Raw genomic sequence first — 23,066 nt, 5'->3', positions numbered from 1 at the left:
TGCATGTCAGGAACCTCTGCAGATGAGAGCTGCTCAGAGCACTCTCTCATGGCTACACTGGTTACAGCTGACCAGCTGCAGAGCAAAGGGGACCGATCTCAACTCAGCTAGTAATGCAATATTAAATATTAATTTTTGCCTGTCAAAACTACTGTGGGAGTTGATTTCAGGTTCATCTTTATTGCACGGTAGTCTGCTAAGCAATAAATAGCTGCTAAGATTGATTAATGGCCCCAGTGAAGTGAAGACATTTAACCAATCACCAAAGCAGTTTGCTGCTATTACACTGTAAATCAATAATAATTATTCCTGTAAGAAAACTACTATGGCTTTTTTATATATAAGAAATCTGATTTTTTGTTGTTGTTCTCTGTTGACCTCCAGAAGGCATTCATTAGAGTGCAAGGCTAGGAAAAAAGATGACTGTCTCTTTTTGAAAAAGAATGATTAGATTGGACAATCAAGTCTAGTCTCGATTGTTGATGAGATTAAGATTTAAAAGCATATACACATGGTGATTGGGAAAACCCAGGTGCTAGAAGATTGTCCTCACCTGGAATACTCATATGGCATCCAGCCACTTAAAAGTCCATCTCCATTGTTTCATCTGGCAGATGTAAATGCCAGGACCCAACTTTTGAGCTAGCGAATTTGCACTTCAGTGGGCCATCTGTCAGCAGCCCAATGGAAGCCAGTATTTATTAAAAACTCACTTTATGGGCCGGCGCCGCAGCTCACTAGGCTAATCCTCCGCCTAGCGGCGCCGGCACACCGGGTTCTAGTCCCGGTCGGGGCGCCGGATTCTGTCCCGATTGCCCCTCTTCCAGGCCAGCTCTCTGCTGTGGCCAGGGAGTGCAGTGGAGGATGGCCCAGGTGCTTGGGCCCTGCACCCCATGGGAGACCAGGAAAAGCACCTGGCTCCTGGCTCCTGCCATCGGATCAGCGCGGTGCGCCGGCCACAGCGCGCTGGCCGCAGCGGCCATTGGAGGGTGAACCAACGGCAAAGGAAGACCTTTCTCTCTGTCTCTCTCTCTCTCTCACTGTCCACTCTGCCTGTCAAAAAAAAAGATAAAAAATAAAAAATAAAAAAAAACTCACTTTATGTACACTGATGCAATTTGTCCTCCTAAAATCCTATAAAGTAGGAACTATTATAATTTCCACTTCCAGATGAGGACATTCAGAAAAGTTAATAAGCTGACCAAAAATAAGGAGAACAGAGTCAAGACTGAATTTAGGTTTATCTTACACCAAACTTTATGTTCTTAAATGGTATACTAGATGATCCCAACATAATCTGTCCAATCTTTAGTGCTTCAGTAACTGATTTCATAACCCCTCTGACCCAGAATGAATATCTAATTGTTCTATTGATTATTTGGTTAAATACAAACAAATTGAAAAGCACTTTTCCTAACAACTTCCTACCTATTTGAAAATGTAATACAAGTAAATTGAAAGGAAAAAATACAATTTTTAATTTCATACTTAACCACAGTTTTCATTTTACCTCTTAACCATACACAATTGTATTTATGAAAACAGTTGTTCCCTGAATAGCACCAAGGTTCCATACAATTTTTAAAAAACTATTACGAAAATGTTTTTAAACCAAGATGAGGCACAACCGGGGAGAAAGGCATTGGAAGATTAAATTTTTACTCTGGAGAAGAAATCTTCTGCCAGAATTGTGTTGGAGACAATTAAAGGCAGAGTTGGTCTGGGGCATATGCTCTTCACATTTTTAAGCATGTTCACAAGTTATGGTCACCTGTACTACTGAGAACCATGATAACACCTACTTGCCACCTGCATCAGCCATTCCCTGACCACTTGGGTATTAACAGTTGCAGACTGAGCTCATAAAGATCAACATATGCCATTTAAACTTTCATACATCGCACCTGGTTTTAATGTTTTCACTGCTACTGGAGTGGTGTTGTTCCATAGGCCTTCCCACACTTCACCAAACTGACCAGATCCCAGTCGCTTCAGAAGCTGTATTGAGTTGCGGTCTATCTCCCATTGGTCCACAGTTTTATACGACAAATCAAAAGGAGTAGGAACTTGTACCTGTTTCACAGGAAATGAAAATACTTGTAAGGAAAAAGGTAGTTTTAACATTATTTTGTTGAAAATAATAGCCTGGGTACTCTTTAAAGGAAATAATGTTTTCAGGCTGGCGCCGCAGCTCACTAGGCTAATCCTCCACCTAGCGGCGCCGGCACACCGGGTTCTAGTCCCGGTCGGGGCGCCGGATTCTGTCCCGGTTGCCCCTCTTCCAGGCCAGCCCTCTGCTGTGGCCAGGGAGTGCAGTGGAGGATGGCCCAGGTGCTTGGGCCCTGCACCCCATGGGAGACCAGGAAAAGCACCTGGCTCCTGGCTCCTGCCATCGGATCAGCGCGGTGCGCCGGCCGCAGCGCGCCAGCTGCGGCGGCCATTGGAGGGTAAACCAACGGCAAAGGAAGACCTTTCTCTCTGTCTCTCTCTCTCTCTCACTGTCCACTCTGCCTGTCAAAAAATAAAAAAAAAGAAATAAAAAAAAAAGAAATAATGTTTTCAAAAGCAAAATATAGTAAACTGCATTCTAATTACTTTAAATTGGAAAACAGTTGTATGGGAATCTATACTGGTTTTTTTTTTTTTTAAGATTTATTTATTTATTTGAAAGACAGAGTTATAGAGAGAGGTAGAGCCAGAGCCAGAGAGAGGGAGAGAGAGAGAGGTCTTTCATCCGCTGGTTCACTCCCTAAATGACCACACGTCCAGAGCTGAGCTGATCTGAAGCCAGGAGCCAGGAGTATCTTCCGGGTCTCCCACACAGGTGCAGGGACCCAAGGTTTTGGGCCATTTTGTACTGCTTTCCCAAGCCATAGCAGAGAGCTGGATCGGAGTGGAGCAGCCAGGACTAGAACCGGCAACCACATGGGATGCCGGCACAGCAGGCCAGGGCTTTAACCTGCTGCACCATAGCACCGGCCACTATACTGCTGACTCTTCAAGCTGATCTTCCCCTCCACATCATGATAAGTTAGGCACCTCAACATCCACCTGTCCTAACTGGCACCCAACACCATCCTCACACAGGTCTCAAAATACTTCTCTCTGTTCTGGTCTTGCTAATTTCTCCCAATTTCTCCAAATTCAAAGTCTAACTGAAATTCCACCTGACTCACAAAACTTTCCAAAACCCTTTATTTATTTTGCATAATTGTATTGCCTTTTTGAAAACTCATTTTTCCCAATTCTTTATCTGTTCACTCACTTAATAAATAAATATAATATTAAATATCAAATAGATGCCTTTCTCTAAACAAATCAGGCAGGGCCCCTACCTTCCCAGAGCTCATGGTCTACTCTACTATCTGTAGTGCTGTTTGAAAAAAATTACAAAACTCTGGCATTATAAAATCATCCAGAAATAATTAGTAAATGAATGAGTATGTCTGTTTCAATAAAACCTAATCACAAAACAAGCATCAAACAGTATTGGCTCATGGGTGATATTTTGCCTATCCCTGCCTTATGTAATCAAATGACAATTTTTTTTCCTGAACTTACAACACATGAAAAATACTTGAACATCTGAAGGGGAAAGGTTAACTTCAAAAATAAATGGACACAGCTTGATGGCATATCACCTTTAAGCATGGTTTTCCCAGTCTGACACAGAGGCCATCGCTTGTCCTGGTATAGTGGCTTACAAACTCATTCAGTGTTGAAAAGGTTACTCTCTTGCTAAGAAAAAAGCCTCCTTCATCCAGTCTTCTGATTCTGTAGTGTTTCACAACTCCTTCATCTAAAACTGGAAAACAAAATAAATCCCGTTAATAACTTCTTGCCAAAGCTAAGCAGACTGATTTATGTTGTGGTGATATTTTCAACACATGGAATCAAATCTTCACAAAATTCTGTGTATTTCTCAATTCTGTCTCATAAAAGACTTAAGAAAGTTTACAAAAGATATGTAGTAAACACACACACACATACACAAAAAGAATTGGGAAATTATACTGAAGAAAATATAAAAAGAAAGGCAAGGCCCCTCAATATCCACCCATCCCATCCTGCACCCAATGCTGTCCTTGCACAGGTTTAGTGATATCAGCACAGACACACACACACACACACACACACACACAAATCAATGCTCTGAGGCATAATCTACTTGCTTAAAATAAGCCAAAAGATGACTCTATCATTCTAGCAATTCAAGGAATGAAACCATATCATTTTCCAGAACCACAGTGTCAATAGTAAGTGTCACAGAGAACTGGAGACATTTCTTCCATGGAATCCTATAATGGTGACACTGAAATAGAGTAAACAGTGTCTTCTTCCAATAATATGAGGAATTCCACAAGGCAGTTCCTGATACCACCCTTCAGTGCAGGTGGTAACAGAACAAAGAACAGCAGTACCCTACTTAGCACAGCTCATTAGAAGCAGTTCCACAGGGCCTAAAATGATGCAGTCCATGCATGCAGTTTTCCAGTGATACTGCTTAATCCAAGGGTAAATCCTATAGCATCTATAGGAATAAATACACTGCATCATTTTAGGTGGTCTGGCTTCCAGTGGATATTTTGCCACTATTGCCAACCACCAACCACTGTTCCTTCTGTTAACAGTGCCTCCTCTTACAGGACACTGACGTGCAATCTAAGCTGAGGAAGACACACAGAGCAATCAGGGCCAAAGAGCTTTAATTCCAGAACTTGTGGTAGGAAGGCAGGAAGAATTCTGCTGTTGTCCTTTTCATTTTCTTTTTACTACTGGGAGTTTAAATGTAGGATCCTTGTGCCGGACAGTGTGCAAGCTTTCCTGAGAACAGCCCAGTGGAAAGCACTGTGATAAGATTAACCCCTGGGGCCAGCCAAGCCTGACTTTTCATCTACAAGAGTCAATTAATTACCGTTTTGCTTAAACTAGTTTGAATCAGATTTTCTGCACTTGAATTCAAAACATTGACTTATGCAATTTACACCTATTTTTCCACTTATTGTTAAGTATTGAGCAGCAATTACCACAAATACAGCTATTCTGAGTTCCTTTTAAATACAGTCTTATGCTTCAACACTCAGTCAAGCTCAGCAAAAATGTTCTCATGAAATGAGGGAAGACTGACTAGAAGACCTCCCCATCCCAGCAAGAGGCTTCCTGAGGGCCTGCCAAGGGTTAGGACAAGATTATCCTCATGAAGTAATTGGCACACACCAAGATAGCTAAAAGAAAGCAGACAGACAAATATCAAGTGTTGACAAGGAAGTAACTTCTCTTACACTATACAAATTTACAAATAACTCACAACCACAAATAACAACATGACTAAGTCTCACAAAAATATGGTTCCACTACTAAAAAAGCGTAAAAGTCAGATAGTAATGTGTGTGTTAGTGATATTCTATTTTATTATGGGATTCTGGCTGTGAGTACAGTCACTCTGTGTACATTCATCAAATTAAACTCATGTGAATTTTACACTTTTATGTGTATCACATGTCAATTTCAAAGAATATTTTTTAAAAATAGCTTCTGTCCTAATTCATGGACAAATGGAAGATCAAGTCCCCAAACTGCAACATCATGGTAAACGTTGAATTTTTCTATCTAGAAAGTTGTTGAGGTAAAGTCATTTTCATCTTGGATATAAAATTGTCAATAATCATTTAACATCAACTTAAAAATGAATATTCTGGTATGCATTTGTGAAAAACCTTGTTACGAAATATCCTTCTAAATAACTGGGTGAGTTGACTTGTGTTGCAGAAGTATTTGCTACAAGCAAGAAAACTCCAGAGAAATATCAAACAAAAATTAAGACTTCAGTTGTAAAATGCTGAATTTCAAGATAATTCTAAACTGCATCAAAAACAATAATGTAACCAATATAGCAGACAAGTACAACTAAGAATTTAATCACACACCTTTCATTTTCTTCCCAATCCTTTTTAATTTATATTCAGTAAGGATAATGCTCCTCCACCCCTAGATGAAAGATTCAGCAAAGCTTTTCTGCTGACTTTTGGATACTAGACAGTCTTACTTTACAATCAATTCAAACTTAGAATTGAGACATTAACCAAAATGCTCTGCTACTTAATTAAATGTCAAATCGTCTCTCCTTCCACCACCCAGGTCTGCTTCCAGATGAAAGGCAGCAGTGGAAAAGGTGGTGAGAGGGCCTCCTCTGTGTTTCTCTGCCTAGAGCTACTCTGTCCCATTCCCCTTGCCACTGGGTTCTGGGCATCCAGGGTAGGAGCAGAGATGGGTAAATGATGATGGGAAGGTCGTACTTGGACGGCAACAGTATCAGGCTGCTTTGCATTCTCAGCCTGTTGGCCTCTCTTGGACATGCACGCAGATACCTTGGAGCTTTCCCATTGCTACAGGATCTCTCACTGAAGTTCCTAAACGCAGGTGTTTCCTAAACTGCCTGCACCCTGTTGCCTCTTAGCATCTGTTTTTTTGACAGTTCATGCTCCACACTTTACCTGGAGGTTTCCCCTCATCCTCTGGCAGAAGCCCCCAAGGGCAGAACCCAAATTCCCTCCTGGCCCTCCATCTACAGAACATTTGCTCACATAGTGGCCTACTTATGGTCCTGAGATAAAATTCACATATCCCCTACCCTGATAATGAATGACTGGGAGAAGCACCAAGCACCTCTATCCTACTCCACAAGCAATCTCAAACTTCTTCACCTGTGTTGGGCAACTCTGTCCTGTCTTCCCAACTGCAGAGGAGAGCTAGCAAGCTCTTGCACTGAATTTCCTAAGCTCTCAGGCACAAGGTTTGGGGTCCCACTCGTTACTCCAGGAAGAAAGAAAGGACTCACAGTGTGCTAGCAGCTTTCTCTAAAAGCATCATGTCCTCATCCAATCCTTCCTCCTTTCCATTCCCTGTATTTTTTACAGTCAGTAAGAAACTGAGAAATCCAAAAAACCATAGTCCATGTTTCTTTGTGTATGGGAACCTGGCTTTGAAATTTCACTTCTATTGTATCTTGATATCCTGTCAAAAATTCTAACATTCTACATCCATGTTCAGTGACTCAAGCACTATGCTAAATACTGTTCTAAATTTTTATCCCTATAACAGTAACATTTTTGTTACTTATAAAAGCAAGTTGTTGGTTCTGTCAGTATGCAAACTTGGGGCTTTGTGACTGTAAGATTCTCTATACCAGCAGGTTTCAGATAGTAGATCTAGTTGTCTAATAAATCTAGTTGTCCAGCTCATGATAACAAAATTCCATCACCTACTTATGGAAAAAGTTCTACTTTCAGCTCTTTATATTAAAGCAAAGATGATGAGATTATATTTAGCTCACCCAAAAAGAATATCAGTTTCTTCAGTTACAATTTAAGTATCTGGAATGCATCCTTCCACTTGCATCTGTCAAATTGCCATTCCACTGACTATGGCTCTTGGGGCAATGTTAATTGCCCTGCATAATAATCACCAAATAGAAGACTTTTATTAGGATATAGCACTTAGCTCATAATAGATTCCTGTATATGGATTAAAAAGCTAATATAAAATCAAAGAAAGCTGTAAACAAAAATGTTAGTCTTAATTCATTCCTACATAAAGTAAAAAAGAAATAATAATCAGAAAAAAAGGTGGCCAAATATGAAGTATAGCTGCAACTCATATAAATTATTGGCCTCAAAATCCAAGCCTTGCCATTTATCAAAAGGAAAAGTGTATAAATTAGAGCTGAGATGTCCAGGAAGTCAATAGGTCTATAATTAGAAATGATGAGAAGCAATAAAGAAATTCCCCTTTTTAAAACAAGACAGACCATCTTCTGTTTCCAAATTGAAGTAGACTATGTGCAAATTAAGGGCAAAGTTATGAATTCCTTTTTAATGCAACACAAAAGACCTAGTGATTTCGAAGCTAGGACTGAAGAATTAAAGTACTCCTTGTGATTTCTTAAATAAGGATGAAGAGCATAATGATTGATATAGCTTTAGAAATTGCTATTGATTATAAATAAAGCCTAAATAATTGTTTGCCACGCCTTTGTAGATAGAGGTTTATACTCTAAGCAGTTTAAACCAATAGTTGGCAATATATCTACAGTTTTCAAGCACAATAAGAGTAATTGTGCTTAACAGAAAACACAATAGACTGGAAGTTGGGAGACCCAAGTTACAATTTAACTAATACAAGGAATTTCAAAAACTTCATGGAAAATAGAATTTAAGAAACAAGTTTAGGACGGCGCCGCAGCTCACTAGGCTAATCCTCCACCTTGCGGCGCCGGCACACCGGGTTCTAGTCCCAGTCGGGGCGCCGGATTCTGTCCGGTTGCCCCTCTTCCAGGCCAGTTCTCGGCTATGGCCCGGGAGTGCAGTGGAGGATGGCCCAAGTCCTTGGGCCCTGCACCCCATGGGAGACCAGGAGAAGTACTTGGCTCCTGCCATCGGATCAGCACGGTGCGCCAGCCACAGCGCACTGGGCGCGGCGGCCATTGGAGGGTGAACCAACGGCAAAGGAAGACCTTTCTCTCTGTCTCTCTCTCTCACTGTCCACTCTACTGTCAAAAAAAAAGAAAAAAAAGAAACATTGTGGCACACCACTTGTGACGGGAAGATCCCACATCAGAGGGCCAGTTCAGATCCTAACTACTCCATTTCTAATCTGGCTTCCTGCCAATATGCTTGAAACCAGTAATGATGACTCAAGTTCTTGGGTCCCTGCTACCACATGTGAGCTGGGCTCCTGGTGTCAGCCTGGTACAGCCTTGGCTGTTGAGGGTATATGGTGAATGAACCAGTGGAAGGAAGATCTATTTCTAGCCCTGCATTTCAAGTAGATGAAAAATAACCAAACAATAAAAAAATAAATCTAAGTTTATTTTCATACAAAAAAACTTTAAAATCGATACAGGTTGTTTTTTTTGTTTTTTTTTTTTTTTTTGTAATATACACTTTCCACAAATTCTTTGAAGACTCATCATGTAAAACCAAATATCAATCTTATTGGACCCTGATTTCTTTGTAATTAAAATAAAATAGCAGGCTTCAAAAAATCTCAAGGGGTAGGCATTTGGTGCAGTGCTTAGCATGCCACCTGGTATGTCACATCCCATATTGAGTGCTGGGTTTGAATCCCTGCTCCACTTCTGATTACAGCTTTCTACTAATAATGAGCAACCTAGGAGGGAGCAGGTGATGGGTCAAGTACTTGGGTCCCTGCAACCCATATGAGAGACTCAGACGGAGCTCTAGCTTTGGTCTACCCGCAGCGGAGCTGTTGCAGGCATTTGAGGAGTGAGCTAGTGGATGGAAGATCTCTGTCTTTGTCTTTCTGCCTTTCAAATAAAATAAAATAAATTTAAAAGTACAAATTCTAAATGTTTCCACATTAGTGTTCAAACATGTCTGATGCCTGCTACATCTTTTTTTATTCTTTCTTTGAATCCTTATCTCTTTCTGTAGTCCTTGCACAAAACTTAATTCTCACTGTTGAACCTCACTTGAATCTTTTCCCACAAATCTTCTAGTAGCTAGCCCTTACCTTCAGATCTCATTTTAGCTCCTCACAGCCAGCCCTCTCTTCCCACTCCCACTCCTCCTTTCCATCCCACAACCTTGTTTCATCGTGATGATATTTATCACAGTGGAAGTGTTTCCATGAAGGCAGGGGTTCAGATGTCATAATCCAATACATAATCACGGCTTGGCACAGAATAAATATCAACATATCTGCTAAACAAATGAACTATGGTACTAACTCCTGTGTTTGAAGTGAAATACAAGTTTCTGAAATGTCTGCTTCAAAATTAAGTAGGTAATTACACAAATAACTTCAAGACGTCCTTGAAAACTTATTTTAAAAGGAAAGAAAACAGTCTCAGGATATAAACACTACTAAGGATAGTCAGCCAAGTCAATACTTAATCTCTTTATTTTTGAAACATAATGCAGAAATAATTATTCTATCTCCAACTGGCATCATGGGCATTCATAATTGGTTCATTCAAGTTTTCAATCTGAACAAGACTGAAAGACACACATAATTGAAAAGTTAGGCCACAAAAGCTACATCAAGGAAACTCAATACATTACAGTCAGGAAGAAGGCATTTTAATAATATATATATATATTTATAAATAATCAAATATACAGTATATATCTGCTTTTTAAGGAACCACAAACTTCTAAACTGTCATTCCTGATGAAGACTGAATTCACAGGTCTCAGAACTACTGAGAAATGAATTTTCTATTTCTTTTCTGATTTGTTGCAGTCTCTATTATTGAACCATACCTATTCCAAATTGTATAGACTATAAGTGAATGATAATATGTATGCTACTCTTACTGCAAATTCCTGTAAGTTCAGACTTGTTAAACATTTTAATAGTTCAACTACAAAAGAAAAAAAGGTAAGTATAAAATATAATGGAATCATCTACCAACTAAATCAGTAGCATCATGATTGAATTGGGCTAAAGATCAGGGGTCCTGAGTTTACTTGTTTACTGTATTCTATGCTGTCTGATGGAGGGGAAAATTTTTCACCAATCAACCAACTAATCTAATAGAATTTGTCCAAGAATTAAGATATACTACAGAGATGTAAATAAGCATATACGAGTATAATAAAGGTTTATTAAATGTTGAAAGAATGTAGCTATTTCTGCACATTAACTTCTTTCTTTCTTTTTTACCTAGAAACATTTTATTTAAGGTATACAAACCACACACATTTCATAAATACAAATTGAGGGACATAGTGATTCTTGCCACCCTACCCTTCCTCCTGCCCACCCTCTCACCCTTCTTCCTCCTCCCTCTCCTGTCCCCATTCTTATTTTTACAAAGACCTATTTTCAGTTAACTTTATACTCATTAAATTAATCCTACACTAAGTAAAGAGTTCAACAAATAGTACAAAGAAAAAAAAAAAAGAGAGAGAGAGAGAACAAAAACAAACAGAAAAAAAAACATTCCTCAGCTTCTATATGGACACTGCCACAGTCATCTGAATACTTAGTTACTTTCACATCCAGAAACACTGACTCTAGGGGCATGCGCATGATCTAGATAGGGAGTAATCATTTCAGTTCTGTTTTCCAGGCCCAAAAGCACTTTTATGTAGTTGATGACAGATATAGAAGCCCAGCTTTTTTCTAATGGTGAGGTCTTATTTTACATCACCTCAGGGAGTAGAAAAGGGTTTGTCTGCCTCTATAAAAGATTTTATCATATAAAGTACTTTCAAAGAACTCTGACCCAACTCTATCACAGCAGTTAACATATTATTCAGAGGATATTAAATAATTATGAAATATAAGATATTCTAAAATTAGATTTTTAAAAGAGCCTCCAGAAACTAACTCTGGAATACAAGATAGAGTTCAAAGCTGTGTTTGCAAGACACTCATCAGCTCAGTGAAAAATATCAGCATAATAAGTAGTTTGATATTTTATAGATAAACAAATGGTTGAGCAGGTTTTCATTTTTCAGCTGTTCTTCTGGCATCATCTAGGCAAGCCTTACTCCTTATTGAGTAAAACAATACAACTTCTTTGAGCAAAAGGTTGAAAATCCAGAATGCACTGCCCTAATCTAATTCTACCAGTGATTTGTTCTTTGACCTTAGGTAAGGAATTTCATTTCAGTATCCTTATCTAGAAAATGAGAATAATGATCTTATCTATACATCCCCAGAGGGACAGTTTGAGTGTCATTGTTCAGAAGGGATAATAGATAAGGTGCAATGTGTGAGTACTGTATTAGGATATCAGTATTATCAAATAGCAGTGTCAACAAAAAGAGAGGCATTGGAAAGGAACATTTTCCACTCTTTGCACAATAACTGCTACAAAACAATGGCTTCCAAACATTAAGTGAAGAAAGTGCTATTAATTCCATGTGAGAAAACTCCTGTACTTGTAAACTCTTGCTTATCTGATTTGTCTTTGAGAGGTTTATTTGAACTTTTCAAAATTGTTACAAAGACAACCATAATGATCCTCCCCATACCATTGCCTTAACTATCACACAAAGAAGGGTTCTACATCAATAAGTAAATAACATTGAGTTTTCATGGTGTATCCCTATTAAAATGAAATTCAAGACACACACTCATTTTATACAGAATTCTGTTCTACATCAAATACAGTAGCTTTGAAAGGAGAACGCCCATATATATTAAAATATTAAGGTGGCATCATGTAGAAGAGTTCTTTTTTTCAGGGAAAAAACACATCCACTAAAACCAAAGAGAACAAATTGAACTCACTCTCTATATATACAATACAACTAGTGGGCCTTGAAAAGCACATAGCTCCCAGAAAGGAATATTCACTGTGCTATTGACATTGGTCAGTAATTTAAATGAATAGAAATTAATTATAAAAATGTCTACATTAGTGACCAACAATAGTTTATTGAAAATGCTTTTTAAGAATGCATTTGATAACTGCCATGCATGTTTTCTGGGGTCTTTCACAGTTGTCACCAGTCTAAGACCCTAGCTGAGGTTACTTTTTTTTTTAATATTTCTTTGTTTGACAGGCAGAGTGACAGAGAAAAAGAGTGAGAGAGAGAGAGAGAGAGAGAGAGAGAGGGGTCTTCTTCACTGCTTCACTCCCTAAATGGCCATAACAGCCGGGGCTCATCCTAGTTGAAGTCGGAGCCCAGAATTCCATTCAGGTCTCCCATAAAGGGGCAGGGACCAAGCACTTCGATCACCATCTGCTGCCCTCCCATGTACATTTGAAGGGAGCTGGATCTGAAGAGGAACAGTTAGGGCCCCAACCAGAGCTTTCATATGGGCTGCAACATCCCAAGTAGCAGCTTAACCCACTGTACCACAATGTCAACACCCATGAGGTTACTTTATAACCAGAGGCAGCATAATCAGTAACCTTTACAGGTAAAATTTGACTATACTGGGGACTAGCACTGTGGCATAGTGGGTAAATTGCACTGGCATCCCATGTGGGCACAGTTGGAGTCCTGGACACTCCACTTCCCATCCAATTTCCTGCTAAGGTGCCTGAAAAAGCACCTGAGGATGGCCCAAGCACTTGGACACCTGCACCTATTTGGGAGACCTGGAAGAAGCTCCTGGTTCCAACCTGGCCCAGCCCTGGCCATTGCAGCCTTTTGGGGAGTCAACCAATGGATTGAACACCCCTTAATCTCTGTCTCTCCCTCTCTCTTTTTAACTCTGCCTTTCAAATAAATAAACTTTAAAAAAAAAAAATTGACCATCTTTTCCATATTATGTAGCATAGAAATCATGAGACTGAATCATATACCTATTCAAATGCTTCTCACTTTTATTTAAGATTTATTTTTTATTTATTTGAATGGCAGAGTTATAGAGAGAGGAGAAGAGACAGAGAGATCTTCTACCTGCTGTTTCACTCCTCAAATGGCCACAGCTGCCAGAGCTGGGCCATGACAAAGTCAAGAGCCTGGAGCTTCTTCTGGGTCTCTCATGTGGATGCAGGGTCCCAAGCATTTGGGCCACCTTCCACTGCTTTCCCAGGTGCATTATCAGGGAGCTGGATTGGAAGTGGAGCAGCTGCATCTGGAACCGGTGCCCTAATGGGTGCTGGCATTGCAGGCAGAGATTTAACCAGCAACCCAACCTCCATCAATGATGGCTCCTAGATTTTCAGTACAGAATGTCAATTGTATTATTTATATATATACTATCTAAAGCATATGAGTACTTCATTCATTAAGGTATAATTATAACATTCAATATTTTGCTATTTAATTAAAATCTGCCTACCCAAACTGCATATGATGAAACCTTTTGTAGCATCTGATATTGCAGAGAAATGCCCCGCAAAAGCAACTTGTCCCCATTCCTCTCAGGACTCTTAACTCCTCACTTGGTATTATAGCTGCAATAAATCACCAGGAATTACCATACTTGGATTATATTAACTCCATTTCCTAAAGAAAATCTTTTACTGGTTGCGATATAATGTGACATAAGAACTAGTGCTTCTACTTTTCAAAACCTACCCTAAGGTAATAATTCAAATATTTGCATGTATTTATTTAGTTAAATCTCTTCCTGGTTCCAGAAGGGTTCAAAGGCTTGCATAAATTACAAGATGCCTCAAAATGAAACAAAATTAAAATAAGTGGATGCAGGAAATGGGGCAAAAGGCAAAGGAAAGAATGAAGACTACAGAAATGAGGCTTTCATAAGTAAACTTCACCAAGGTGTCTTCAAATGACAACACTCATTTGTGAAATGTGGGCCTGAGATTTGACTCTGCCTTTCTAGCACCTCATAGTAGAGAGGAAAACATGCTAAGTTTCTGGATTTCCTGAAGAAAATATCAGCAAATTGGTACTCACACAAACACACACACACACACACACACACACACACACATACACCTATGCTGGTATTAAAATGAAAGAGAAATTTCTCATTCAGGTGCATAAAGAAAGCACAGAAAATATAATGAGAATATCACCACTAGCACTGGCATCATTCTGAATAGCAAATACACCAATGCACTGCAAAGGCCTCATTCAAATAACGCCCATTATTGTAGGCCAGTTTTCAACACGAAATTCAATAAAAGCAGCTTTATGGAAAATGAAAATAACAATGTTAACCACCCAAAAGTGGGAAAGCAATACACATTGGGATGTTCACTGCAGCCTTTTAATAGGATTAAATGAAAATGTGCAATAAACCTGAACATTGAAAGTTAATTGTAAAAATTCTATACTTGTCAAAATTATCTAGCAATAATAAAAATATATAATGTATTAAGTGAAATAAATGAGAAACACAATTAAAGGAATGTCATAATTGCAAACATGAGGATATATCTGGCAGCTCACATGTCCTCAGGTCCCTTACTGAACTAATCCTGCTGATGTCCTTGTGAAATCCATAATCACATATGGGAAAAGATGATTAAATTTGCCAACATGAAAATAAATTCAGTCAATTGGAAAATTTGTGGATGTTTTGCTCCCTCTGCGTTACAAGCCAATCATAATACATACTTCCTTTAAAATAAGAACATATACTTAATGCTTCCAGCTTTTTTAGAGAAGTAATACAAAAATTAACCACCTAAAGACAATTACACATTTTGCTCAAGACAGGCTAGTGTGATACTTGATATTCTTTGTATAAAGAACTCATGAACTCTTTTCTCTGAACGTAATACTTAAAATCATAATGCACCTCCCCTTTTGTAAGCAAGTGAGAAGCACAGTGTGCGTCCCTTTTTGCTTTATCTGCCAGAGAACCCCTCACTAAACTGATTTCTAAACCGTGATACTTATCTCCTATTAGAAGCTAATTGAGATATATTTCTCTTTTTTTCATTGATTTTGTCTTTTGTTATGATTAACTATAGTTTATGCTATGTTCAGCATTATAAAGCAACTTAAAGCATTCTGCAGAGTAAGTAAATGCATGCCCAGATGAAATGATAAATCACAGCTCATATCTATTAAATACAGAAAAGAATTATTAATGAAGTGAACTCCCCAACAATGCAACTGGCTGATCCTCAGGATTTCTGTTCATGAGACTTTAGAACCATGACATGATGAAAGATTCCTCAGAAAGGACAGTATGAGGCTAGACACTCTTTGTAATTTCTACTATTCTATTAATGAGAAGACATGGAGAAAAGAGATTATATGTAAACTGTAAAAACTGTTTAAAATTATATATATATATATTTGTTTTGTTTTTTAAAAAGATTTATTTATTTGAAAGGCAAAGTTACAAAGAGAGAGAGAGATCTTCCAACCACTGATTCATTCCCCAAATAGCTGCCAAAACCAGGGCTGGGCTAGGCCAAAGCCAGGAGCCAGGACTTCTTCTGGGTCTCCCACGTGGGTGCAGGGGCCCAAGCACCTGGGTCATCTTCTACTGCTTTCCCAGGCTCATTAGCAGGGAGCTGGATCAGAAGTGGAGCAGCCCAGTTTTAAGCCAGTGTCCACACCGGATGCCTGTGCTGCAGGCAGTGGCTTTACCCACTTCACCACAACACAAGCCCTCCTGTTTTGCTCTTACTGATAAGATAAACAAAGCCTAGGTGTTCAAAGTAAACAGTTGTTCCCAGGGCTGGACTCCCACTCTAGCCATCTAGAGTATCCTGTGAGAGCAAGAACAACAGCAACCTTTAAACACATATTTCCTGTTTCCTGCTTGAGGAGAAATGGTAATGATGTATTAATTTCTCTGTAAGATGTTATATGTCTCAAAGCTTTCTGATTGCCATCCTCCCCATAAAACCCCCACAAAGCTCCCAGAAAGCCTTCTCTATGCTGAAGGAGAAACTGGGCCTGGATTCCTCTTCTTTCCCACTCAGTTTCAGTAATTAGTAAACATGTTAAATAAAGTGAACGGAAGTCACAGAGAAATGTAACAGATGGTAACTAAAATAACTTGAAAGCAATTTTTATCTCTTTCAAAAATCAAAAGGAGTGTTGGGGGGGGTTGCTAATTTATTTTCACAGGAGAATATTGTCTCTCAATTTTTTCACCTTGTTTTTACAAAACAACTATTGGTAATTTGCTGATTATTAATTCTCATTTCCAAAAGCAGATAGTTCTCAGTCTTGAATGAGACTCACGATATAAGATGTGAAATAAGATATTTCAGACACATACTAGATGAAGATTATTATAGTGATTAACTTTATGTATCAATTTGAGTAGGCTACAGGAAGCCCACATGACCAGTAAAAATATTAGTTCTGGTTTTGTCTGTGAAGGCTACTGACAGAGACTAGCGCTGGAATCAATAAACCTGATAAAGAAGATCTGCCCTCATCAATGTGTGCCGGCATCATAAAATACATTGAGGGCCTCAATAGAACACACAGGCAGGGGCAGGCTGAAATCACGCTCTTCCCTTGAGCTGGGGCATCTATACTCTCCTTCCCTGGGACGCTGGAGTGCCTGGTTCTCAGGTCTTCACTGCCAGCGATCGTATTACTGGCTCCCCTGGTTCTCTTGCCTTCAGATTCGGGCTGAAGAATTCTAGCAATACCCATTTTCCCACATCTCTGTCTTGCAGACGATGTGTGACTTCTCAGCTCAAAATTATGTGAGCAAGACAATTCCCATAACAAATGTCTTTACACACACACACACCATATGGTTTTGTCTCTGTGGAGAATCCTGACTAATTCAATTATATGGGGTAAGCTCTGTCTATTTAGATATAGTTTCGATTGTCATAGTGTTGTGCATAGTTGACATCATAACAAGGTAAGCATTTCACATAAAGAAAAACTGTTCCTTAGTCACAGTCTGCACTTCTCAGCTTGGCCAGCCATCTTCCTGAGAACTCTTTTTTTTTTTAACTTTTATTTAATGAATATAAATTTCCAAAGTACGGCTTATGGATTACAATGGCTTCCCCCCCATAACATCCCTCCCACCCGCAACCCTCCCCTTTCCCACTCCCTCTCCCCTTCCATTCACATGAGGATTCATTTTTGATTCTCTTTATATACAGAAGATCAGTTTAGCATACATTAAGTAAAGATTTCAACAGTTTGCTCCCACACAGAAACATAAAGTGAAAAATAATGGATGATTTTTTAAATGATGATGAAATCAGATCAGACCTATTGTCATGTTTAATCCCAGTGAGAGTCAAGTTGGGAATTGATAATTTCTTCTTTTTTTTTTTTTTCAGAAGATCAGTTACTCAGCACAATCCATCTCTAGTCAGAAAAACAGTTCAGAGAACACACTGCCATACAAGGAGGGCAAACACAGCTCCACCTTTCTGTGTAAACGGTAACACTCTTTATGCATAATAATAAAGTGTATTGGATTTTTTTATTGAGCACTTACGTTAAGCAACCACTTTGCTAAGTGCTTTTTAACATAATATTTCATGTAGTCCTCATAACAACCCTGTCAGTTATGACGACTACATTTTGCAGAGGGTGAAACTGAAGTTTATGGAGAGATTAAGTAATTTGCCAGCACACAGCACAGGTAAATGTTAGTTTTATAGTTCAAAACCACGCAGTGAGACTCTGAAGCATACACTCTTAATCTCTACATTATCTCCCTCTTTTGACAACCAGTAAGTATTTGTAGGCAGCTATGATAAGGCATTGATCACAGCTCCAAGAGCAAGTAAACTTAGAAGGAGTTTTTAATGATGTGATGATGACAGTTCTGTGGATAGGATCTAATTCTGCACACCTGTTAAAGGTAAATAACAAGCATTCCATCCTTGAAAGCTTTTATTCCATCGAATACCATGATTCCCACTTGATCCTATTACTGCTTAGGCTTCCCCCATCCACTTGTACCTTCATGTTGGTTCTAACCTGGGACATTATAATTTCTCACAATACAGTCTTGGTATAACTGCAACTTTTTTCTTCCAATACTTTAGTGTATAGGTAATAATTCTTCAGTCTCTCTCTGCAATGCCACTCTCACTTATCTGCCTGTACCTCAAATGAAACTAGTCAAAAATTGTTAAACTAATTTTTCTTATTTTAATGTTTATTTTTTCATCTACTTGAAAGGCAGAGAGAGAGAGAGAGAGAGAATCTTCCATCCATCTGCTGGATCACTTCCCAAATACCCGCAACAGTAAGGGTTGAGCCAGGTCAAAGCCAGAAGTCCAGAAGGGCATTCATGTTTCCCACATGAGTGGCAGGACCCCAGGTACTCAAGCCATCATCTGCTGGCTTCCAGGATCCATTAGCAGGAAGTTGGACCAAAAGTGGAGTAGCCCGTACTCAACCCTGGCACTCTGATATGGCATGTGGGAGTCCCAAGCAGCAATTTAACCCACTGTGTCACAGTGCCCACTCTCTCAGTCAAAAACTGAATTCACATTATCTTACTCCCCAGGTTTCCTCCCAGCTTGAATTCTCTTGCAGTAAATGGCACTGCCATCCTGAAACCCAGACATTGAAGCTAGAGATTTGGAGGTTGCCCTTGACTCGTCTTTCTCCTGACTTCTTACCTCTGATTAGGCACTCTATTTTATCAATCTGTCCTTCCCACTGTCACTGCATTGCTGAATGCCCCCACAATTTCTCCGTCTTGTGTTGTTTTGGGAAGCTCATGTGTTGCCTTTCCTGCCTCCAACATCACTGTTCATCCTCCATCATTCTAGAACATAAATCTGAACTTGTTACTCTCTTTAAAATTCTTCCATGGGCTGGCGCAGCAGTTCACTAGGCTAATCCTCCACCTGCAGCGCCGGCACCCAGGGTTCTAGTTCTGGTCGAGGTGCCAGATTCTGTCCCGGTTGCTCCTCTTCCAGTCCAGCTCTCTGCTGTGGTCCGGGAAGGCAGTGGAGGATGGCCCAAGTGCTTGGGCCCTGCACCCGCATGGGAGACCAGGAGAAGCGCCTGGCTCCTGGCTTTGGATCGGCGCAGTGCACTGGCCGCAGTGGCCATTGGAGGGTGAACCAACAGAAAAAGAAAGACCTTTCTCTCTGTCTCTCTCACTAAGTCTGCCTGTCAAAAAAAAAAAAAAAAACAACAACCTCTTGCAGTGTAGCCTGATTGCCTACAATTCAGATCCCCTGAGTTTCTGCTGTACCCTTTCCTCAAGGTTTAAATGCTTATTTGTTTAAATGCTATTCTGTTTCCTATATCTGTGTATTTGCACAAATTGTTAATGCCAGCCAGATTGCCTTCATATATTACAAACAAACTCATTTTTCAAGGCCCGCCTCAAGTATCTCCTCCTTTTTCAGCCTCCTAGCCAAAGCAAGCAGAGCAGCTCCCCTTTCTCTTAGTAACTCACTCTATGTCTATTTCTACTACTGAACTCACATGACAGTACTATTCCTGTACCTCTGTACAGTATTCCTATACAATGTACCTCTCCTATAACTTTGAGCCCTTTGATTGTGAAGATGGTATCATAATTTTACAATATCCTAGTATCCAGCACAAAACTGTCTTGTCGTTGTCATTCTCATCATCATCATGATCATCACTAATATTATTGAGTTCTTATTGCATATCAAACACAATGCCAAGAACTTGACACATATTATCTCAATGAATTCTACATCAGCCCTGATGTGGGAAAATGAAGTTAATATGGCTAAAATAATTTGTTCAAGGTCACTCCACTATTAAGTGACAGAGCTGATTGAAATCCAGATAATCTGATGTCTCAAGATCTGTTACTCACTGACTCAATAAGAGCTTTCATCTCATGTTTGATGAATAAGTAGATGCAGAAATGAATGCATGAATAATGATCCAAACAGGACATGGCCTAACATATGAGCTTTGATGTTTATTCCTCCTATTTTTCCCTATAATGCCAATTAAATGATTTTATCCTACTTTCCTTGCTTTCATCCAAAGAGTCAGGGGGATAACAAATCTCAGCTAGCTGTTGAATTAGACTTCAAATCACATGACAATCCCAATCTTCCTCTGGAGTTTCTAAAGTCCAATAAACACATTGGCCTACTTTTTGAAATTTATTTATTCTGATATATTAATTCGGTGATAATTTAAAGGTCTTCCTTGGAAGTTCACAGAGGATTTTTCTATCACAGATCAAGAAAGCTTAGATAATACACCCTTAAGGACGTGTGGATGGAATGCCCTTTAATGGCTGTAATGAGTTCATTCCCAGCCGTTTCTTTGAGAAGCAGCGTGGTGCAGAAAAGCATGGCCTTCACTCACAAAAGCCTTAACAGGGATCATGCCATGAGTCTAGCTTGGTACCCATGTCATAGAAAGGACCGTGAAGCCATGATAATTGCTCTGTGGGATGGAAGGGAGATAATATTGAGTTTGTTTGTTTGTTTGTTTTTTCTCTCTGAAATTTGTGGTGCAGTTTCAGCATTAGGTTCCATTTGTTTCGGTAATTTAGATCACACAAAAAATGAGAATTTGGCAAATGAATGGAGCTACTCTGAGGGATAGGAGGAAGATCCAGTGAACAGAGCAGAATCTCAATGTCAATGCACACTATTGCATGTGTAACCTCCGCATTTCCCTGGATGCACCTTTGTCACAATAATGACTCTCCAGAACTTGCAGGTTTCCTCTAAATGTTTACATTTTTGTCTCAGCTTTTTTCTGTCATAAAATGGATAACATAATTCCTCTCTACCACTTTGGAATGTTATGATTATTCTCATTTATTTCTGTAAAAGTCTCTGCTAGAATATCAGAATCAAATAACTTACAATAGGAGAAATCTCCTATTCAAAACACTTTTCATAAGTGAAGGAGCTAGAAACCAGATAGGGTAAGTTACTCGCTCATCTAAGAGAGCAACCAAGATAATCTTAGCTGAAAATTCTTTTAGGTCTCTCAAATTCCCAATGGAAGGAATCAATCCTTATTTCTACTCCAACAGATGATTATTATATATATATAAAGAATGTTTTTTCCTTGATTTTGGTGATTTGCTTTACTTTTGTAAAAATCAGAGTAATACAAAAAATAAATAGGCATGTTTCCTAAGTGAGGGTGTCTTTTCTCTGTAGTTGGCATCTCTCCTTCATTCCCAAATAGATGTATGTTTTGTGAGGCAGAGACTTCCTTGTTTGCCATTGTAACCCAGCCCTCTCATTACCTACTGGCACATAATAGGTATTAAGAACATAATTGAGGAGGTCAGGAGCCAAGATGGAGGAATAGTGAGGGTGCGCACTGATAGTCCGGGAAAAGATAGTTTAATAAAAGGGTAGTTACTGTAGTCTCAGGAAAAGGTTCAGAAAAAAAATTGCAGAGGAAACACTTCCAGATTTAGTGGATGCGACACGGAGGACCTACGGGGAGAGCAAGTATGCCCATGTCACGGAAGCCCAGGTGCGGGAGCTGAGGCGCGGAAGCCGAGCCATGGAGTCTGCACGCCAGTGCTGGAAGGGGAGGTGAGACAAAAACCTTAGTAACCCGAGACATTGGCGGGGAAAGGCAGAAAGAGCCTACAGGGAACGAAGCTTGAAGCCCCGCTGGGGAAGTTCACTAGGCTGACTGGAGGAGAGAAAAAAAAATGAATAAGGGGAACTGGCACGGACACTAGCCTCTCTCTCCACTCACCTTACAAAGCCGAGCAAGACAAAGAGCAGGCACCATTTTGGACACATGTGAAGCGGCGCCCGCCATCAGCCAAGCAGAAAAACCTGACTCTGGTGGGGACAAATAACTGGAGGTTAGGAACTAGTGAAAGTGTGGAGCTAATGAACTGAGACTGCGAAAATCTAAGGGTGGGTGAGAGAACTCACCGAGTACACAAACTGGGTAACCTTGGCAACCTGGTGAGAGACTGCTGAGAAATTTGAGACCACACTGAGGGCTGCATAAACTCTTTGTGTGGTCCTTGGAGTAGAGCAGACTAATACCCACAGGGGCCAGATTTCATACATCAACTACCCTCAATTCCACTCAGCTGTGTGGAATTACTTCCCAACTGAGTCAAAAAAAGAGAGAGAGAGAGAGTGAGAGAGAGAACAACCTGGGTGAGTCACCTTTGGCACAGCCTTAACCCTGAAGAACCAAACAGAGCTCTCTGGCCAAACCCATCATAGCCTCTAAGGATCCATCAAAAGCAGACAGTCCACTTAATCTAGAGTCATAGTATAACGAGAAAAAACACCACAGCAAAGAAACCAAAAAATATCTCCACAATGCCAAACAACAAATGCAGAAACCAAGGTAACAAGAACAAGGAAGACACTACAATGCCCCCAAATGAAATAGACAGCCCAATTCAAGATTATGAAGATGATGAGATAGAAGAAATGCAAGAAGCAGATCTCAAAAAATTGATAAGAACATTAAGAAGTTCTCAAAAACAAATTCTTGAACCACAGAAATCCTTACTGGACAGGATAGAAAATCTCTCTCGTGAAAATGAAATATTAAGGAGGAATCAAAATGAAATGAAACAACTAGTAGAACAGGAAACTGTGATAGTGAAGAGAAATCATAATGAAATGAAGAATTCAATAGATCAAATGACAAACACATTAGAGAGCCTTAAAAACAGAATGGGTGAAGCAGAAGAGAGAATATCGGACTTAGAAGACAGAGAACAGGAACGGATACAGTCAAACCAAAGAAAAG

General features: G+C 39.6%; 1 protein-coding gene across 1 annotated transcript in view; it reads right to left on the bottom strand.

Moving 5' to 3' along the window:
* FRK (fyn related Src family tyrosine kinase) overlaps positions 1-23,066 on the bottom strand; it is a 129,577-nt gene that overhangs the window by 19,418 nt on the left and 87,093 nt on the right. Inside the window, exons 3-4 of the mRNA XM_051854387.2 lie at positions 3,642-3,805; positions 1,905-2,073 (exon numbers count right to left, since the gene is read on the bottom strand). Coding sequence (XP_051710347.1) covers positions 1,905-2,073; positions 3,642-3,805 — 333 coding nt within the window. The remainder of the gene's footprint in view (positions 1-1,904; positions 2,074-3,641; positions 3,806-23,066) is intronic.

The sequence above is a fragment of the Oryctolagus cuniculus genome, chromosome 5, assembly GCF_964237555.1.
Source record: "Oryctolagus cuniculus chromosome 5, mOryCun1.1, whole genome shotgun sequence".
NCBI lineage: Eukaryota > Metazoa > Chordata > Mammalia > Lagomorpha > Leporidae > Oryctolagus > Oryctolagus cuniculus.
Note: the sequence above shows the minus strand (reverse complement) of the source record. Positions and strands in the feature narration are given on the sequence as shown.